The 20,916-nt window shown below is 43.4% G+C and overlaps 1 protein-coding gene across 1 annotated transcript; it reads left to right on the top strand.

Annotated features, from left to right (window-relative positions):
* Positions 1–18,648: 18,648 nt before the first annotated feature.
* On the top strand, positions 18,649–20,689 carry LOC133231809 (C-C motif chemokine 8). The gene is made up of 3 exons (XM_061390396.1): positions 18,649–18,806; positions 19,608–19,725; positions 20,132–20,689. The coding sequence occupies exons 1-3, from the start codon at positions 18,731–18,733 to the stop codon at positions 20,235–20,237; spliced, it is 300 nt and encodes a 99-aa protein (XP_061246380.1). The 5' UTR covers positions 18,649–18,730; the 3' UTR covers positions 20,238–20,689.
* Positions 20,690–20,916: the final 227 nt, after the last annotated feature.

The raw sequence follows: 20,916 nt of genomic DNA, 5'->3' as shown, positions 1-20,916 counted from the left end.
CACTATCCCCTGGAGTCCAGCTGCAAAGGTTTAGGAACGAGCACTTAAAGGGACAGGGTCTCCTCTTTCTGAATGGTCCCCTAAGATCCCTCTGCAGTCTATGAGCTTGGTCTGCTCTTCTTTGAAAAATGGAACCCAGACTTGTATGGAAACTAGCCTCCCCATCAAAGTTTAGGATCAACTAGAGGGCGCCCACCTGCCAGTCTGGGGAGAGAGCACTGTGGTAGGTAACAGTCTACTCGGGAGCACGCGGAGCTGCAAATGTCCAGGCCTGGGAGGCAGGAGGTGGTGGTGCTGATCACAAGAGCAGCATTGACTGCCTGTGCACTTAGGCACATCAGCTTCTCTTTCTGGGCCTCCGCTTCCCTCTCCATTCAGTGCAGATGATACTGTACCACAGGTAGGAAGTAGGCAGAGTCTGGTAAGGGACATCTCCGTTTCCCTCAGTCCGAGGAGTCGTGTCTTGGGAGGAGCTGGAAGGCACCAGGTTTCAAATCTGCACTCAGGGCTCATCAGGGGCCTGGGTTACTATAAACCCACACCTGGCTCAGTCATTGCCTGCCTAGACACAGACGTGTTTCACCAAAGCCTCCAAGAAGGCCCCCAAATTCTGGGAGCAATTAGCATCTTCTTTCATCCTCAGGCTGGGTCCAGTAGTCCTGTGCGTCTCTTCCGCTACCAAGATCCCATCCCAAACGGCCACTGAGAGTGACCCATAGGGACTTCCCTGGTGTCCAGTGGTTAAGAATCTGCCTGGCAATGCAGGGGACTTGGGTTCAATCCCTGGTTGGGGAACTAAGTTCCCACATGCCTCAGCACAACTACTGAGCCAGAGTGCCGCAGCGAGTGTTCATGTGCTGCAAGGAAAGATTCCCCAAGAGGCAGTGAAGACCCTGTGTGCTGCAGCTAAGACTTGATGCAACCAAATAAGTAAATCTTTTTTTAAAAAAGAGAGTGACCTTTAAACCTGGTGGCTCAGATGGTAAAAGCGTCTGCCTACAATGTGGGAGACCCAGGTTCGATCCCTGGGTTGGGAAGATCCCCTGGAGAAGGAAATGGCAACTCACTGCAGTATTCTTGCCTAGAAAATCCCATGGACGGAGGAGCCTGGTAGGCTACAGTCTATGGGGTCGCAAAGAGTCAGACACGACTGAACGACTTCGCTTTAAACCTCCAATGGAGTGGAGATGCACACGGTGACTCGGAGTCCAGATGACTAAGATGCTACCATATGGGTCCATACTCAGAAGTCCCTCTGGTGCTGGGCAAGTCTTGGGTAGAAGGTGGGGAATGGTAAGAGGCAGGGAGCAGTGAGTTAGGCTCCGTGTGTACTACCACAGATAGAATCTGCTAGCACTCTGTTCGTAAAGCTATAGCTTTTCATTTTTAAACAGTCCTCGGCCCGTCTGTCCTTCCACTCCTGCCGCTGAACCTGTAAACTCTAAGCCCTGGAGACTCTGGGGCCTCTGATAGAGAAGAGTTCCCATCAGGGACTGGTGACCAAACGCGGATGCATGGACGTGCACACATCTTCCTTAGGCTGCGCCTCTGCACGAAATTGTCAACTGAGTCACTGACAAATCATTTTCCTTCCGTGAGACCCAGTGTACCCACCCATGAATGTGCTTCTGCCCTAGATCCATGGCTTCCAAACTGGCTGTGAATGGAAATCAGCAGGATTCCTTCTAAAAACGTGGATTTCCAGAACCTATCCCAAGATGCTGAGTCAGCCTGTTGGCTTCTGGCCGCGTGTCCCTTCTGAGGTTCTGATCAGTTTCCTTAGGGACCTGAGGCCCAGCCGGGAGGCTTGCTGAGGTTCCTTTGGGCTGTTGCTGCTTGGATTCTGCCTTGAATTTGCCCTTGCATGGTAGTCTCGGCAAGGACCTGACTCTCATACATGGCCACTGCTCACCTCCAGGCCTGGCTCATACAGACTAGTCACCTGCTGGAAAGCACTTGATGTCTTTCTCCTAATACCTCTCTCCATTGTTTCTGTGATTCTGTGATCTCTGAATAAATCTGAGGGCAACGCTGTAAAATGTAGCCCAGGCTTGAGATTCCAAGGCTATTCGTCCACCCGACCTTGATGTGTGTCTTGGGAGTCATTTAAGAAGGTGGACACCAGCTTCCACTGTAGCGGCCTCATTTCTTTCCCAGAATTAACTTATCCCCGCCCACTACCAGCTTATTGTCTAGACCACAGCTTTGCCATCTTCCCGCTCCTAAATGACAAGCACTGCTGTTGTTGACTGTGCTTTAGTTAACAGCAAACTAGGATGCCCCCGGGAGAGGAGAGAGAGAGAGAGGAAAAAGAAAAAAAAAAACAATGTATGGATCCTGTCCTAGGGAGGGCAGTCTGGCAGCTGGCCAAAATAGCTGCAGAACTTGAGCCGTCTTGAGTTTCGTTTTGGCTTTCACACGAAAGTTTCCCAAATCCAGATGGAAACCACAACTAAAGGAGGGAAATTGTGCAATCAATGGAATTTGCTGATGGCAGTCTTTGAACTTCCCATAGAACCTGAGCGAGGGGCCTCTCAGTGTCTGTCCCCACTGGGATCTGTCTCCTGTTCCTGCTGGGGGTCCAGAGCCTTCTGCACCTCTGGTTCAAGTGAGGGTCTGAGGAGCCCATTCTCCACTGTTCCCAGGAGACTTTCTATTTCCCCATCTATAGCACAGGTCTTCTGCAAGGTCCGTGTCTACTACCTGTTTGCCAAGAAACGTGAAGACAGTTCCAGGAACGCTTCGAGTGGTCCACATCCTTGGCACCTCCCTCGCACCCTCCAGTCACTGCGTCCCTCTCATGATGAATATTCATAGCTGCTGATTCAGTAAATATTTCATTGATGTTGTTGTTTAGTTGCTAAGTCCTATTCAACTCCTTTGCGACCCGGTGGACTATAGCCCGCCAGGCTCCCCTTTCCATGGGATTTCCTAGACGAGAATACTGGAGTGGGCTGCCATTTCCTTCTCCAAGGGATCTTCCCAACCCAGGGATCGAACCTGCATCTCCTACCTTGACAGGCGGCTTCTTTATCACTGAGCTGCCTGGGAAGCCCCAGGACATACTTACTACATGCTTATGACACACTGTTCTGTGCTCCCCTGTGTCAACTCTTTTTATGCCTTCATTTTACTGGTAGGGAAACTGAGGTGCCGAGATCTGAAATAAGCATCTGGGTAGCCAAATCCTGGCAATCTGACTCCAGAGTTCATGATCTTAAACACTCTCCTGTTTCTGAGATGGAGCTACACAGGAAAGAACACCTCCCAGCTAATTCCTAATGTCCTAAATGTCCAATCTCAGTCCAATTTCAAGATGATCTTGGGAGAATAAAATTGATGGAACATAGGTATCTCCTGGAGAAGGCAGTGGCACCCCACTCCAGTACTCTTGCCTGGAAAATCCCATGGACAGAGGAGCCTGGTAGGCTGCAGTCCACGGGGTCACTAAGAGTACGACTGAGAGACTTCACTTTCACTTTTCACTTTCATGCATTGGAGAAGGAAATGGCAACCCACTCCAGTGTTCTTGCCTGGAGAATCCCAGGGACAGAGGAGCCTAGTGGGCTGCCGTCTATGGGGTCGCACAGAGTCGGACACGACTGAAGCGACTTAGCAGCAGCAGCAGCAGCAGGTATCTCCTGGTTCAGAAATGCCTGACATGTCACAAAACTGGGGTCCTCCCTAACACTGTGTCCTTGGAGGACATCAGTAAAGAGCCTCATTACTATTTCTCAGAGGCCAGCACAAGACCTTGTTATCCTTACTATCATCCTTTTGGGCTGATGTTTGCACTGAAACTAACTCGCCATCCCTGACCGTGAGCATCCCCGTGTTTCATAGATGAGGCAGGTGGGCTTAATGGCATCCGGTTAGGCCACACAGCTACTTAGCAGGCAAGCTAGGATTATGCCTGCTTGCCCTTAATCCCTTGCATTTTGATGAACCCACTTGTCCTGATAAAAGAGTTTTAATCCTATTTCCAGCTCTTGCTTCCAGATGCACCTCCGCGTCATGCCATCTCCCTGGAGAAGAAAAATTTCCCAGCTTCCTTAGTGGCCTTGCGTGTGGACCGCTACTAAATATAAATATAAGCATCCCCAAACCATGCTTTACTTTGTGTATCCGACATGATGCAATTGGCGGGGACAGTCCCAGAGTTTAAAAAAGCTGCCATTCTGGAAAGGCTTAAGTTCCTTCTTCTAAGGGGAAATCCTGAGGTCCAGACTATGTTTCGTGTTCTATAACTTTTGTATTAAGAGGAGATACTGTGTTTTCAAAATATGAAATGTACAAGAGATAGAGTTTTAAAGTCTCTTATAAATAAGGGAAAAATAAGTGAATTCTCAAGCTAAGGAGACTATCAATTTACAAGATAAAAAACTCAAACCAATGAACATGTACACAAAGAACCAACCCATGCATAAAAGTTTAAACAATGGAGTGGTTTCTTTTTAATTGAAGTAATACTCTCCAAAAATAAAATTCAATGAAGATAAGTCTGTTTTACACATGTCTACACTCCATGTGGGGCTTCTCTGATAGCTCAGTTGGTAAAGAATCTGCCTGCAATGCTGGAAACCTTGGTTCAGTTCCTGGGTTGGGAAGATCTGCTGGAGAAAGGATAGGCTACCCACTCCAGTATTCTCGGGCTTCCCCTGTGGCTCAGCTGGTAAACAATTAACCTACAATGCAGGAGACCTGGGTTCGATCCCTGGGTTGGGAAGATCCCCTGGAGAAGGGAAATGCTACCCACTCGCGTATTCTGGCCTGGAGAATTCCATGGACTGTATGGGGTCCATGGGGTCCAAAGAGTTCTGCACCACTGAGGAACTTTAACTCCATGTGGGGCTTCCTAGGTGGTGCTAGTGGTAAAGAACCTGCCTGCCAATTCAGGAGACACAAGTTGGATCCCTGGGTTGGGAAGATCCCCTAGAGGAGGGCATGGCAATCCAATCCAGTATTCTTGCCTGGAGAATCCCATGGACAGAGGAGCCTGGCAGGCTACAGTCCATGGGGTTGCAAAGAGTGGGATACAACTGAAGTGACTTGGCACATTTGCACCTACACTCCACGTAGCCACATCTCGAATCATTTGTAGAACTTTTCCAAACCCCAGAAGTCTCCCTCAGGTCCCTGCCAGTTAATATCTCCAAAAGGGGCCTTCCCTGGTGGTCTAGTGGTTAAGACTCCATGCTTCCAATGAAGGGAGGCATGGGTTCGATCCCTGGTTGGGGAACTAAGATGCTGCATGCTGCATGGCACAACAAAAAAAAAAAAGAAGAAGAAGAAAAGAAAAAATTAATTAAAATAAAATAGCAACTTAAAAAAAAAAAACAGAAAATAATTTTTTTTAAATATTCCCAAAAGGGAGACTCTAGTCTGAATTCTATCACTATAGGTTAGTTTGGCCTGTATGTAAAATCATATTTTTATTAATAAAGCATCACACATTTTAAAAGAATAATTCATTTGTTTTCTACTACTATCATAATAAAGTACCACTAAAATCAGTGATTTATACAACACAAATTTATTATCCTACAGTTCTGAAGGTGAGATCCAGGTATCATCAGACTAAAATCAAGGTGTTGGCAGAACTGTGTTTTTATCTAGAAGCTATAGAGAATAATCAATTTTCTTGATCATTCAGGGTGTTGGCAGAATTTGGTTCTTTTGGTTTATTGGACTGCGATCTTTATTTTTTGATGACTGTCAGCAGAGGGCTGTTCCCAGCCCTGTTCTTCCATCTTCAAAGCCAGCAGCAGCATGTCGAGTGTCTCTCACACACAGCTGGGATCTCTTCTCCTTCTGTCTCATCTCTCTGATACCGTAGGACAGGGTATCCACTTTCAGGGACTGTGTGATTAGGTTGGATAACCTGGCTGCTCCTCCATCTCAAGTTCTGAACCTCGAACCATATGTGCAAAGATCCCTTTGCCACGTAAGATAACATTCTCACAGGTTTCAGGACTGGGGACTGGACATCTGAGGAGTCCATGATTCTCTTTACCACAAATTGTAAACGTTGTCCAGGGTAAAACTTTCTAGAAAGCGATAGGGCAATACATGTTAAAAGCATCAACATTTCGTGCATTGTGATATGCTAATTCCATAGCTGCAGAAAGAAATAAAGATGTGGGTCAGAATTTTAAACTGACTTTTAGCTCAAAATGTTAACTTTAAAGGTGAAGATATAAATCATATCTATATCCAACTACAGTGAAAAACTTTAATTATGGTATGCGTGTGCTATGTAAAAGGGACCACTATGAAGCCTTTAAAATTCAAGCAACTGAAGAATACCTAATGACTCAGAAGAGTACATGACCAGTGTTAAGGAAAGAAAGCTATAAATATTATCCCATATGCATTATGTCTATATATGTGTGTATATACATGGATATATGGATATATATGTGTATCTATACACATATATGTGTATAGATATACCAAAACACATCTATACTTTCATATGTATGCATACATACTGCTATATATACACACATACACACACACAGAGAAATCAAGAGAGAAGAAAGGGGTAACATAAACAAGTTTCAGCCAGATTCAATCTTAGTATTTAAGATGCAGGTAGGGTGATCAATCTTCATGATTTGCCCAGGACTGAGGGGTTTCCTGGGACACTAGTCGTTTGGTGCTAAAAACAAGAAATCACAGGCCAAACCAGGACGAGTCGGTCACCACCCTAAATGCAGATGTGTTTTGTCCTTCCCTTTTGGTATTTCTGCATATATTTTGTTTCCGGCAAAGAGCAGGCAATCACCTGAAAAATCATGAGAAGTCCTGCAAGGGTGTTCCTCTGAGTTGGGAAAACGCCAGAGTCTGGGCCTGGGAAACATTTCAGAAGCCTCAGGAACATTTGAAAATGTTACAAATCCTCTCAGGGTATCAGACAAGTGAAAGAAGGGCAGCGCCCGAGGAAACAGATCTGAAGTTCGAGGGCAGATTCAGGAAGAAGTACCCTAATGCTGGATGGCAGCTGCCCCAGTAAACAGACAAGACTCCTTCCCTCTGCGTCTGTGTGATTGAGGGACCTTGGAGATTGAAATGGGAAAAGCAATCAATTAAAGACCAGAAAGCTAAAACTGAACACTTGGGAGCTGTAGATTGCAATAACAATTTCTTACCGGTGGTCCCTAGTGTGGGCACGCAGCCCGGGCTGCTGACATAGGCTAGTGGGCAGGCGCCTGCGCAGAAGGCTCCGACTCGGCCGCAGTGCGTTGCTAAGCGCCCGTGCCGGCTGATGTCTGGATGCCTTGAGAGGGGTGTTCTACATTTTTCATTCCGTTCCCGTGATAGAGTACTTTAATGTTTATGATACCACCCTAAAGTTTCTACAACTGACTGAATGTTATACATTCCTATCTTTAAAAATGTAGGAAAAAAAGTTATTTTTGACATAAAAAAAAAAGTGAGCTCCAGAATGTTATGGAGCATAATATATATGATTGAATCAGCTAGACAGCTCTCAATTTTTTAAAGACTTGTTATTTTGTATTGGAGTATAGCCAGTTAACAATGTCATAGTCTCAGGTGGACATCAGGGGGACTTAGCCATACATAGACATGGATCCATTCTCCTCCAAACTCCCCTCCCATCCAGGTCAAGTTTTTTAAAAACACAAATAGAGGGACTTCCCTGTTGTTCCAGTGGTTAAGTGTCCCACTACCAATGCAGAGGACATGGGTTTGTTCCCTAGTCGGAAACTCAATTTCCACATGCCTTGGGGTTCAGCCAAAAGCTAAAACAAACAAACCCAAACCAAAACAAACAAACAAAAAAACACAGAGAAATACAAAAGAGTGGCTGTCCGGTACATGACACAGAACATGTAAAAGCACAATGAGTCCTTCACAGGGCTTCCCAGCTATTCACCCAGGGGCTCTTAGCCTTCATAAGCCTAATTGTGATCTTTATAAATAATAAAATCCAAATATCCCTCGAAGGACCAATTAACACTTGTGTGCATTAAGGGCTTTATGATCATTTCCCACTTCACTGAGTTGAAGTGAATAACTTGATATGGCAATCATTAGTGTAGTTCCCTGACATTTAGATAAAAGTCAGCTGGGGAACAGGGGAGCAAAAAATGTGCAACGTATTTGATTTAGAGTGCTAAATGTGAAGCCACTTAGACTCACCACTTTGCCTCAAGTTAAAATTAAAAAAAAAAAAAAATTTAAAGAGTGGACTGTTTTGAGACCTCCTTGGCAGTCTTGTGGTTAAGTCTCTGAGCTTCCACTGCAAGGGGACACAGGTTCAATCCCTGGTTTGGGAAACTAAGATCCTTCATGAAACATGGCTCAGCCAAAATAAACAAATAAAGGATGGACTGTTTTTAATGGGAATTATTAAAAATGGTTAAACCTAGGAATGTCCCATAGCAGTCATTTCTTTACAACAGCTAATAGTTACTAAACTGATGTGGGTAACAGGGAACATGTAATGGACTAGAGACAACCATTCATATTTCTAGTGTTTGTGCTTCTACCAATTGTAGGATTATTCTCCCATTCCATTTTGAAGATAGGCAAGGGATATGACCCCTTTTGTGGCTCCAGAGAGAAGCTTTTAAGAGCTCCATGACCCTTTGACTTGCCGCAGCGACCAGGGATGTTTCTGATTGATAAAGATCCCAACAGGCCACATGAAGAAAGACTACAGCAGAATCAGCACCCTCCACTCAGTTATTAGTGAGGAAACTATTCAAAGCAGGATGAGAGGCCACCTATTAAGTAATCCTCTTTGAAATCATTCACATTCCAGCTGGGCCCACAATTGCTGTGCCATGCTATATCTCACTGTTCCATGCATTACACTTGAAATCAGGGCCCTGGGAAGAGGCTGGCCTAGATAGCCCGAGACCTGGGTGCTTTATTTTGTACACATAGGACATATATCTGCTTTGCCCTGTTCCTCGGTTGCTCCATCAATAAAGCTGAAATAATGTATATACTTCAAAAATATAGGAATCAAACAAAGTCCCTTTCACCTCTCATTCTTAAAGCTGTGTCTTTCAGACCACAGACCACATTGCCTTGGCCACCAGAGGAGACAGACTAGGATAAGGCAGTGCCTAGAATCCATACTACCAAACCAGCCAGGGGCTTAGGGTTGGGGTAACTTCTATCCACATCCCAGTGGTAGCCCCAAAGCACCAGGAGCAACTGAACAGCTTGTTGCCATCAAAATTCCAATTGATTCCATGGATTTATTATAAAGGACGAGAACAGACATTGTAGATAGCCTCAAAAGGTCTTCTGTTATTATCACTTATTAAGCATTGAGTGGGGAATGGTGATATAAGGGCTTGAGGGGTTAAACTACATATTCCCAAGTTGAAATAGAAGCTATTCGTGTTCCTCTTATTAAGACCTATACGGTAATCCTCTTTGAGATCATTTACACTCCAACTGGGCCCACAAATGCTTATCTTTGTATGTGAACTTACAGACACAGGACATTGGGGTCTCTATTAGAACGAAGACCTTGCCTGTGCCAGGGAGCAAAGAAGCAGGCCCAGTGTATAACTGGGCATAGTGATGGCATCTCTGAGTTCCGGTTTTGGATTTTGCTAAATTGTCAGAGTGACTCTGAGTAAATCAGCTTACCATTCCGTGGCTCAGTGTATATATCTGTAAATAAAGCATTTAAACCAGGTTCATTTCAGTTCAGTTCAGTTGCTCAGTTGTGTCCGACTCTGCGACCCCATGAACTGCAGCACGTCAGGCCTCCCTGTCCGTCACCAACTCCCAGAGTTTACTCAATCTCATGTCCATTGAGTCAGTGATGCCATCCAACCATCTCATCCTCTGTCGTCCCCTTCTCCTCCTGCCCTCAATCTTTCCCAGCACCAGGGTCTTTTCAAATAAGTCAGCTCTTCGCATCAGACGGCCAAAGTATTGGAGTTTCAGCTTTAGAATCAGTCCTTCCAATGAACACCCAGGACTGATCTCCTTTAGGATGGACTGGTTGGATCTCCATGCAGTCCAAGGGATTCGCAAGAGTCTTCTCCAACACCAGAGACAAAAGCATCAATTCTTCTGCACTCAGCTTTCTTTATAGTCCAACTCTCACATCCATATAGGACCACAGGAAAAACCATAGCCTTGACTAGATGGACATTTGTTGGCAAAGTAATGTCTCTGCTTTTTAATACGTTGTCTAGGTTGGTCATAACTTTCCGTCCAAGGAGTAAGAGTCTTTTAATTTCATGGCTGCAGTCACCATCTGCAGTGATTTTGGAGCCCCCAAAAATAAAGTCAGCCACTGTTCCCACTGTTTCCCCATCTATTTGCCATAAAGTGATGGGACCAGATGCCATGATCTTCGTTTTCTGAACGTTGAGCTTTAAGCCAACTTTTTCACTCTCCTCTTTCACTTTCATCAAGAGGCTCTTTAGTTCTTCTTCATTTTCTGCCATAAGGGTGGTGTCATCTGCGTATCTGAGGCTATTGATATTTCTCCCGGCAATCTTGATTTCAGCCTGTGCTTCATCCAGCCCAGTGTTTCTCATGATGTACTCTGCATATAAGTTAAACAAGCAGGGTGACAATATACAGCCTTGACATACTCCTTTTCCTGTTTGGAACCAGTCTGTTGTTCCATGTCCAGTTCTAACTGTTGCTTCCTGACCTGCATACAGATTTCTCAAGAGGTAGGTCAGGCAGTCTGGTATTCCCATCACTTTCAGAATTTTCCACAGTTGATTGTGATCCACACAGTCAAAGGCTTTAGCATAGACAATAAAGCAGAAATAGATGTTTTTCTGGAACTCTCTTGTTTTTTCCATGATCCATCGGATGTTGGCAATTTGATCTCTGGTTCCTCTGCCTTTTCTAAAACCAGCTTGAACATCAGGAAGTTCACGGTTCACATATTGCTGAAGCCTGGCTTGGAAAATTTTGAGCATTACTTTACTAGCGTGTGAGATGAGTGCAATTAATTGTGTGGTAGTCTGAGCATTCTTTGGCATTGCCTTTCTTTGGGATTGGAATGAAAACTGACCTTTCCAGTCGTGTGGCCACTGCTGAGTTTTCCAAATTTGCTGGCATGTTGAGTGCAGCACTTTCACAGCGTCATCTTTTAGGATTAGAAATAGATCAACTGGAATTCCATCACCTCCACTAGCTTTGTTCATAGTGATGCTTACTAAGGCCCACTTGACTTCACATTCCAGGATATCTGGCTATAGGTGAGTGATCACACCATTGTGGTTATTTGGGTCATGAAGATCTTTCTTGTACAGTTCTCCTGTGTATTCTTGCCACCTCTTCTTAATATCTTCTGCTTCTGTTAGGTCCATACCATTTCTGTCCTTTATTGACCCTATCTTCACATGAAATTTCTCCTTGGTATCTATAATTTTCTTGAAGAGATTTCTAGCCTTTTCCATTCTATTGTTTTCCTCTGTTTCTTTGCATTGATTGCTGAGGAAGGCTTTCTTATCTCTCCTTGCTATCCTTTGGAACTCTTCATTCAAATGGGTATATCTTTCCTTTTCTCCCCTGCTTTTCGAGTCTTCTTTTCACAGCTATCTGTAAGGCCTCCTCAGACAACCACTTTGCTTTTTTGCATTTCTTTTTCTTGGGGATGATCTTGATTCCTGATGCCTCCCAAACTGGTCATGGTTAAAGCCAACCGGAACACTTCAAAGAGAATTCGAGGCATTATCTCCAAAGATTCTGAGTATGTTAGAGTGGGTTAAGGCAGCCTTTCCATAGAAGTCACTGCCCAGGGCATTCTGATGTGATAGGCAGAACTGGGGACTGGTGCATTGGATGGTCTTTGGGGTTCCTGGGCACCTCTCTGTATTTTCCTGCCTCGTTCTTGTCTTCTAACTCGAAGGTGAATAATGGCTTTCATTCTGACGTGCTCATTTACCAGCCCTGGCTTGTCACAGAGCAGTTGTACAACTTATGACAAATCATTTCACCTCTATAATTCATTCTCTCAAAGGAAAAGGATTGAATAAATTAAATGCACTTTTTTCTAACTCATTCTATAATTTTATGACCATCGAAGACACTTGGGACAGAGCTGGAAAATGAAAGCAGAAACTTTGATTCCTGAGATCCTCTCCCATTTAGTCATATTCCTTAAGAACCACATTTCCACACATTACAAACAATACAATCCTGTGATCCAATTTCTGGACATATATTCAGAGAAATTCACAATTTGAACTGATACATGCACCTTAATGTTCATTGTAGAACTATTTACAATAGCCGGGACAGGGAAGCAACCTAAATGTCCATCAATAGAGGAATTGGTAAAAAAGATGTGGTCCATATGTACAGGGCTTCTCTGGTGGCTCAGATGGTAAAGAATCTGCCTACAATGCAGAAGACCCAGGTTTGATCCCTGGGTCTGGAAAATACTCTGGATAAGGGAAGGGCAACCCTCTCCAGTATTTTTGCCTGGAGAAGTCCATGGATGGGGGAGCCTGGCAGGCTACAGGCCATGGGGTCACAAAAGAGTTGAACACACATATATATGATGGAATGTTACTCAGCCATAAAAAAGAATGAAATAATATCATTTGCAGCAACATAGATAGACCTAGAGATTGTTATACTGAGTGAAGTAAGTCAAACAGAGAAAGACAAATATAATATGAGATTGCTAATATGTGGAATCTAAAAAAATACTACAAATGAACTCATGTGCAAAACAGAAATAGAGTCACAGCTGTAGAAAACAGACTTACAGTTACCAGGGGAGGAAGCAACAAGGGAGGGATACATTGGGAGCTTAAGATCAACAGATACAAACTACTACAGATCACTAGTAAGGACCTACTGTATAGCACGGAGAACCCTTCAATACTTGATAACTACCTATATGAGAAAAGAATCTTTAAAAGAGTGGATATATGTATATGTATAACTTATTCACTTTGCTGGGTAGCAGAAACTAATACAACATTGTGAATCAGCTATCCGCTAACAAAAATTCTTTAAAAATGAGGGAAGCAGTAAAAAACAAACAAAACAAAGCAAAACAATTACCACAAAAATAAAACAAAGTACGTAAGAGCCCTGCTATTTCCACAGCAGGGTACGCATTTCTGGCCCTCTATTAACAGAGATCAATGCAAAGAAGTAGAGGAAAACAACAGAATGGGAAAGACTAGATATCTCTTCAAGAAAATCAGAGATGTCAAAGGAATATTTCATGCAAAGTTGGGCTCGATAAAGGACAGAAATGGTATGGACCTAACAGAAGCAGAAGATACTAAGAAGAGGTGGCAAGAATACACAGAAGAACTATACAAAAAAGATCTTCATGACCCAGATAATCACGATGGTGTGATCACTGACCTAGAGCCAGACATCCTGTAATGTGAAGTCAAGTGGGCCTTAGAAAGCATCACTATGAACAAAGCTAGTGGAGGTGATAGAATTCCAGTCGAGCTATTCCAAATCCTGAAAGATGATGCTGTGAAAGTGCTACACTCAACATGCCAGCAAATTTGGAAAACTCAGCAGTGGCCACAGGACTGGAAAAGGTCAGTTTTCATTCCAATCCCAAAGAAAGGCAATGCCAAAGAATGCTCAAACTACCTCACAATTGCACTCATCTCACACGCTAGTAAAGTAATGCTCAAAATTCTCCAAGCCAGGCTTCAGCAATATGTGAACCGTGAACTTCCTGATGTTCAAGCTGGTTTTAGAAAAGGCAGAGGAACCAGAGATCAAGTTGCCAACATCTGCTGGATCATGGAAAAAGCAAGAGAGTTCCAGAAAAACATCTATTTCTGCTTTATGGACTATGCCAAAGCCTTTGACTGTGTGGATCACAATCAACTGTGGAAAATTCTGAAAGAGATGGGAATACCAGACCACCTGATCTGCCTCTTGAGAAATTTGTATGCAGGTCAGGAAGCAACAGTTAGAACTGGACATAGAACAACAGACTGGTTCCAAATAGGAAAAGGAGTCCATCAAGGCTGTATATTGTCACCCTGTTTATTTAACTTATATGCAGAGTACATCATGAGAAATGCTGGACTGGAAGAAACACAAGCTGAAATCAAGATTGCTGGTAGAAATATGAATAACCTCAGATATGCAGATGACACCACCCTTATGGCAGAAAGTGAAGAACTCAAAAGCCTCTTGATGAAAGTGAGAGTAAAAAAGTTGGCTTAAAGCTCAACATTCAGAAAACGAAGATCATGGCATCTGGTCCCATCACTTCATGGCAAATAGATGGGGAAACAGTGACTGACTTTATTTTTCTGGGCTCCAAAATCACTGCAGATGGTGACTGCAGCCATGAAATTAAGAGACGCTTACTCCTTGGAAGGAAAGTTATGACAAACCTAGATAGCATATTCAAAAGCAGAGACATTACTTTGCCAACAAAGGTTCGTCTAGTCAAGGCTATGGTTTTTCCAGTGGTCATGTATGGATGTGAGAGTTGGACTGTGAAGAAAGCCGAGCGCCGAAGAATTGAAGCTTTTGAACTGTGGTGTTGGAAAAGACTGTTGAGAGTCCCTTGGACTGCAAGGAGATCCAACCAATCCATTCTAAAGGAGATCAGTCCTGGGATTTCTTTGGAAGGAATGATGCTAAAGGTGAAACTCCAGTACTTTGGCCACCTCTTGCGAAGAGTTGACTGATTGGAAAAGACTCTGATGCTGGGAAGGATTGGGGGCAGGAGGAGAGGGGGATGACAGAGAATGAGATGGCTGGATGGCATCACTGACTTGATGGATGTTAGTCTGAGTGAACTCCGGGAGTTGGTGATGGACAGGGAGGCCTGGCATGCTGTGATTCATGGGGTCGCAAAGAGTCGGAGACGACTGAGCAACTGATCTGATCTGATCTGATCTGATTAACAGAGGTTGTTTCTGATCTCCAGTGCCCCTTCACAGCCACTGAGCCCTAAGTGAGCTGTCAAAACTGCTTAAGGAAGATGCACATTGGGAGGATGCTGAGGAGAAAAGAGAGAAGGCAGGGTTACCACTTCCTTAAACAACAGCATGACCATGCTACTGGAAAGAACAGCTGCTGAACTTGCATGGCCTAAAGTTTCGTTTTAACTTTTTATGTTGGGATTTCTAGAATTCAGGTTGAGGACAAAACAATAGAGGGAAATTGCATAATCAAAGTGACTCACCACTTGAGGTCTCTGAGCTCCTTGAAGAATTAAGACCTCGGTGCTTCCTGGTATGTCAGCCCTGGAGTCTGACCCCCATCTCCACTGTGGGCCCCGCAACACTCCATGCATCTGATTCATGGCAGGATCCCAGGACCACACTTCTCTTCCTCTGGGAGTCTCTTTTTTTTCCCCCTTCATCTACAATCCAGACATTCCTGGCGGTCTATTTCTACCACGTATCTTAGTTGGAAACAATTTTAGGAAGAACTAATACAAGAGACCAGGGACCGCACTGTGGGTCCCTTTCTAGCGCGTTTTAGACACAATACCTTTCTTACTTGACTATTAATAACAGCTAACTTATTGATCATTCGTCATATGTTACTGAGGGCTTCCCCATTGGCTCAGCAGTAAAAAAATCCACCTGCAGTGCAGGAGACGTGAGTTCAATCCCTGGATCAGAGAGATCCCCTGGAACAGGAAATGGCAACCCACTCCAGTATCCTTGCCTGGAGAATCCTATGGACAGAGGAGCCTGGTGGGCCATAGTCCACGGGGTGGCAAAGAGTCGGACACGACTGAGTGACGTCACTTTACTTTATTTTACTTTTCACTTAATATTGACAATAAACCCCATTTCCACATAAGTAAACAATAGGTGAGTAAAGAATCTCTGGCACAGATATTAACTAGTATTCCTTGTTTCCAGATCCAGACTTTTACCCACCACGCTATTCGCCTTCTCCTAGGGCTGACAGCTAAGCACATTTCTCTGCCAGTTCTCTTGGCATGCTAGCTTCTTAGTCTCCCAGTGGATACTTCCCAAACATAGATAATTAAGTTACAGAAGAGCTTAAATATGATTGAATCCAGGAACGACATCTGTGTTACACAGGTAGTACCACTTCCTATTGCTGCATCCTTGGCAGACATCACTAATCAATCACAGCATTGCATTCAATAACCCAAAGTAAGGCCTCACTGGAGCTTTTGTTTGGTTCTTTTTTTTTTTCTTCCAACAAACCTTTCTGTTTATCTGCCATCAATCTATTAAGTTAACAAATTATTGAAAACTCTTTGTCATCCCTGAACTTGTCAAACCCTTCTCTTCTATAGACAAGGACAATGAATTTAAGAATCCAGATTTATCCATGGTCACACTGGGCAGGTCACTGGCTCGTTATTGGCTCCATCAGGATTAGAATTGAGTTACTTGACCCTTAATTCCCTTCATTTGACTAATGCTTGTTGATTCTCAACAATATCATTTTTGCTACCGTTTGTGTCATCTGCTTATGGATGTACTTTCCAGATGATGGCAGCTCAGAGGAGAAATTAACAGGGCCCTGAAAGTATTCTCTGAGACAGTGACTTTATTTCTAAACAAAAAAAATGTGTGCAAATGACCTCTTAGACAACACACTCCCACAGAGATCAGGGCTACAAGGTACATCTGGCAAGAGGACTGTCTGGAAGAACTCAAGTTCCCTTCTGGTCAGAAGAAATTCTGATGACAGTGATTTATCCCATGTTCTGCAATTTCTCTACTCTTACAAGTTTGCACAGTATAATAAAAGGAAAATGCATGAGATAAATGTTCTAAAGTCTCTTTGGAATCAGTAAGGACAATAAAAGGCCATATGTTATAGAAACATGAATGAGTTAATCACAAGAAAAAAATAATTAACTCTCTCGCTAAAGACAACAAATACATTAGAATGTAAGCAAAATAGTGCTGTGCCTTTTATTTACTTTATGTGGAAATTTAATTTATGTACAATAAAGTGCAGACATTTTAAGTGTACAATTTCATGAATTTTAAATAGACAACTGCTTAAGCACTCCTCTGAGTTAAGATAAAGAACATGTCTGCCTCTAAAAAGGCTCCTGCATGATGTCAACACCACGAAGGAAACCACGATTCCATTGCTTAGTTTTACCCTTTAACAAGATAAATATCTTTTTCTTAGCAATTGTCAAATATTTTTAAGAACAATAAACTCACATTTTAATGAAGATGGAAATCTTCCAGCAATGTAATAATGCTGTAATTTGATTAAGAGCCTTAATAATAGCCATATAACTTGATTTATTAATATTTTAGCTATAGAATTGGAGACAGTAATGATTATGTTGCATCAGTTTTCTCATAATTGTTGTTTATGATTGTGAAAAAGTGAAAATGGTATAATTTCCAACTGTAGAGAAAGGCTTCACTTAATTATGGTGACTTTATATATGGGCCCTTATGGAATATTTAGCATTCAAGATTATTGGGGAATATTGAATGATTAGTGAAAAGTCTGGAAATGTTCATTGAAAAGGCAACATGCAAACTTGGATTTGATGAAGAGATTTTAGCTAGAATACCAAAAGCAACATCTATGAAAGAAAAAATTGATAAATTGAACTTTATTAAAATTTAAAACTTTTGCTCTGTGAAAACTGTTGTTAAGAAAATAAGCTACAGCCTGTGGAGAAAATATTTGCAATGCACATATCTGGTAAAGGATTTGAATGCAAAATGTAAAAAGAACTTTTCAAAGTCAATTGTAAGGCAACAAACAACCCACTTTTTTAAGTGGGCAAAACACTGGACACCAAAAGTAAAAGGCATTTTTCAAACAGACCTGTTCTATCTGAATCTGCATGAAATACTGGACTTCTTTGTATCATTTCACTTGGAGAGAAACTTTAGTGTCTGATAAAATATTTGAAAATCACCACTCGGCAAGATTGTAGGCTTCCCTGGTGGCTCAGTAGTAAAGAATCTACCTGCCAATGCCCGAGATGCAGGTTTGATTTCTGGGTCTGGAAAATCCCTTGGAGAAGGAAATGTCAGCCCACTCCAGTATTCTTGCCTGGGAAATTCCATGGACAGAGGAGCCTGATGGGCTACAGTCCATGGTGTCACAAAGAGTCAGACAGGACTTGGCGACTAAAACAACAACAACCCTATAAGATCAGTATGTGTTGTCCAGTTCTTAGGCTTCACAACAGAACATTCCAGAGCCTGAAAACTTGAAGATGCCTGGATTTACCATTCTGCCAAGATTCTATCAAGCTACCTGTGTGAGATTCTAAAGGAGCATAGCTGGTTTAGGATGGCAGAGACCAGAGACAGACAAAGAGCCCAGGCAAAGACTTAGGGCCCCTTCCCCGACCTCCTGGACCCTGAGGAGGCCCCAGGCCATTGATTCTTTCCATCCCACTAGGAACTCAGCTTCCATTCTTCCTTTCCAATAGATCATGTTCCGTTTCAAAGAAATCAGAGCTCTTAATAGTCTAATGATGTCACTTTGTACATTTTACTGGCATGGACACATATCCTTCCACCTCTGCCCCACAGCCCAAACAGATGATGGAAACTGTACAACTTCCTTTTCTCAGTGTTCGGAAATCACCACCAAGATCTGGTGCTTACTCAGCACATTCAGGGGCTTCTTCGGTCCTTCCTTAAACATCACCCTACCCATGCACTCTGCTCCCTATAAAAGGCAGGCAGATCAGCCACAGGAGCCAGATTTCCACAGACTGAGACCAACTCAGCAACCGCCAACTCTCAGGCTGAAGCCCCCGTGCTCACCCTCCAACATGAAGGTCTCCGCTGGGATTCTGTGTCTGCTGCTCGTGGCAGCCACCTTCGGCACCCAGGTGCTCGCTCAGCCAGGTAAGGCTCCTCTCTTCTTAAGCCTTAACGCTTTCATTACCCCAGCTATTAACCCCGGGCATAAGTCACCCCATGCTTGCTGCATAGCTTCCATTGCAAAGATGGAGAAGGTGAAAGCAAGAGAAGAATTAAGAGCTGGCACCTCACAGCTGGTCAGAGGCAGGACCAGAGCTAGAAGCTCAGGCCCCTGGGGCCAGGCTCCATTATCTTGCCTGACCTTCGGCACACTAAATGCACTCTCAACAATCCTCATCTTGTATTTGGATGGGGCAGAGAAGGAAGGACCATTTCTCATTGTGGATGAAAAAGACATTTCAGGCAATGGTAGAGAGGAAGAAATTCTTGCTGGAGGCTTCCAATGTTGGATTATGGTCCAGCGTAACTTCCAGAATGGTGGCTGTGAAGGATAAAGACCCATAGGCATCTATCTCAGCATGTGACATAGGTTGGCTCTAAGCCCATGGAGACAGAGCTGGGAAGCAAGTTCTTAGAAAGTATCTTCCCAGGTTCAGAGGTTTTGGATCAACAGACTCTCTGAAATCACACTACAAGGATTAATCTTGTTACTCAAGATTTCCCCATTTACAGTCAACAATGAGAGACCCCACAGTTCAGTAGAAGAAACTGACTCACAGGTACCATTTTACCTGCGGGATCTGGACTAAGGCTCTGAACGTGGGAGTGGTGGGTCCTAGCTAGAATTCAAGCACTAGCTTTATCTCCTATCTTCTTTATTTTCTCTGACACATGTGTACTTACAACACATCATAACTCTTTGGTTCTTTGCAAAATGTTTTTCAGATTCAGTTTCTACCCCAATCACCTGCTGCTTTAGTGTGATCAATGGGAAGATCCCCTTCAAGAAGCTGGACAGCTACACGAGAATCACCAACAGCCAGTGTCCCCAGGAAGCTGTGATGTAAGTGGACCATGCCCTGGCACCCACAGCCAAAAGCTCTATCTGACTTCTATGCGTCCAAATGAGTCAGATAAATGAAACACCTAAGCCAAAGGACCCTTTACTCCATAGACAAACTGAACCCACAAGAAGGAAAATATACACACTCCGGGCTCCTCTTCTAGGAGTTTGGTCAGATCATCCAAGTTCCTTTAGCCAAGGGTCTGGAGGGCTTCCCCTGGGGCAGTAACAGCAGAACTTCTTTTCTGGAAAAGAAGTTTCTTCCTCCTATTTCCCCTTCTTCCTGTCCCCATTCAGGCTCCTCAACCAGGGAGCAAGGGCTAATCAGCTTTAGGGGCCAATGGATCAAACTCCTGGGAAAAATTCTCAAGACACTCCATTTAACTCTGCCCTCTTTTCCCCACAGCTTCAAGACCAAAGCGGACAGGGATGTCTGTGCTGACCCCAAGCAGAAGTGGGTCCAGACATCCATAAGGCTCCTGGACCAAAAGTCCCGAACACCGAAGCCTTGAACCTTCATACCTAGACTGAGAGACAGAGTCTTGGAAAATCTTATTTATTTCTTCCCAACCTTCCCCAGATGTATTATTGTATTATAATGGCCAAAAAGAGTTGTTTTTTTTTTAAATAATTTAAACACGTAGTTTCTTAAATGATATTTAATTATGTTTAAGTTATTGTTGTTTTACTTTATCTGCCATAAATCCTAATGAATATAAGATACAACATCTGGTGATGAGTTTCCTGTGAGCTTGATTAAGTTCATAGCAAGATGGTGCTATTTCCCATCCTACTGCATGTAGGATGGTGAGGTCCTTCCACTGATTATCAGAGTGAAACACTTTTGGAATCTTAGGAAATCAGTGCTCCTGTAAGTGGATGTGTGCTATGTAGTATTGTGATGGAAAGTAATGTTATTACATGACTATGGAATTTTCAAATAAAAAAATACATATAATTTCAAGCTACTTGGTCTTATTTTTCATGGGATAACATTTGGTGGGGAGGGAGAAAATGGTAGTGAGGAATGACAATTTGGAGTGTAAAAGCCATCCTCTAATACATCTTTTGGACTCAATTTAGGATTAGGGAGAACCTAGAATGACCAAGCTGTTCCAGTCTTCTGGCTCCAGTCCCTGAGTCACTCGCCCGTAATAGCATCTAGGTTCCCAATTCTTTTCTCTGCGCATT

This window comes from Bos javanicus, chromosome 19 (genome assembly GCF_032452875.1).
Source record: "Bos javanicus breed banteng chromosome 19, ARS-OSU_banteng_1.0, whole genome shotgun sequence".
In the NCBI taxonomy this organism is placed as follows: Eukaryota; Metazoa; Chordata; class Mammalia; order Artiodactyla; family Bovidae; genus Bos; species Bos javanicus.
The sequence above is the reverse complement of the archived record's forward strand: the minus strand, read 5'-3'. Positions and strand labels throughout refer to the sequence as shown.

Excerpts from the sequence above, each read along its gene's own strand:
- LOC133231809 (XM_061390396.1), top strand. The coding sequence starts at position 18,731 with ATGAAGGTCTCCGCTGGGATTCTGTGTCTGCTGCTCGTGGCAGCCACC. Across the intron at positions 18,807-19,607 it reads CCAGGTGCTCGCTCAGCCAG|ATTCAGTTTCTACCCCAATC; the intron begins GTAAGGCTCCTC and ends AATGTTTTTCAG. Across the intron at positions 19,726-20,131 it reads TGTCCCCAGGAAGCTGTGAT|CTTCAAGACCAAAGCGGACA; the intron begins GTAAGTGGACCA and ends TTTTCCCCACAG.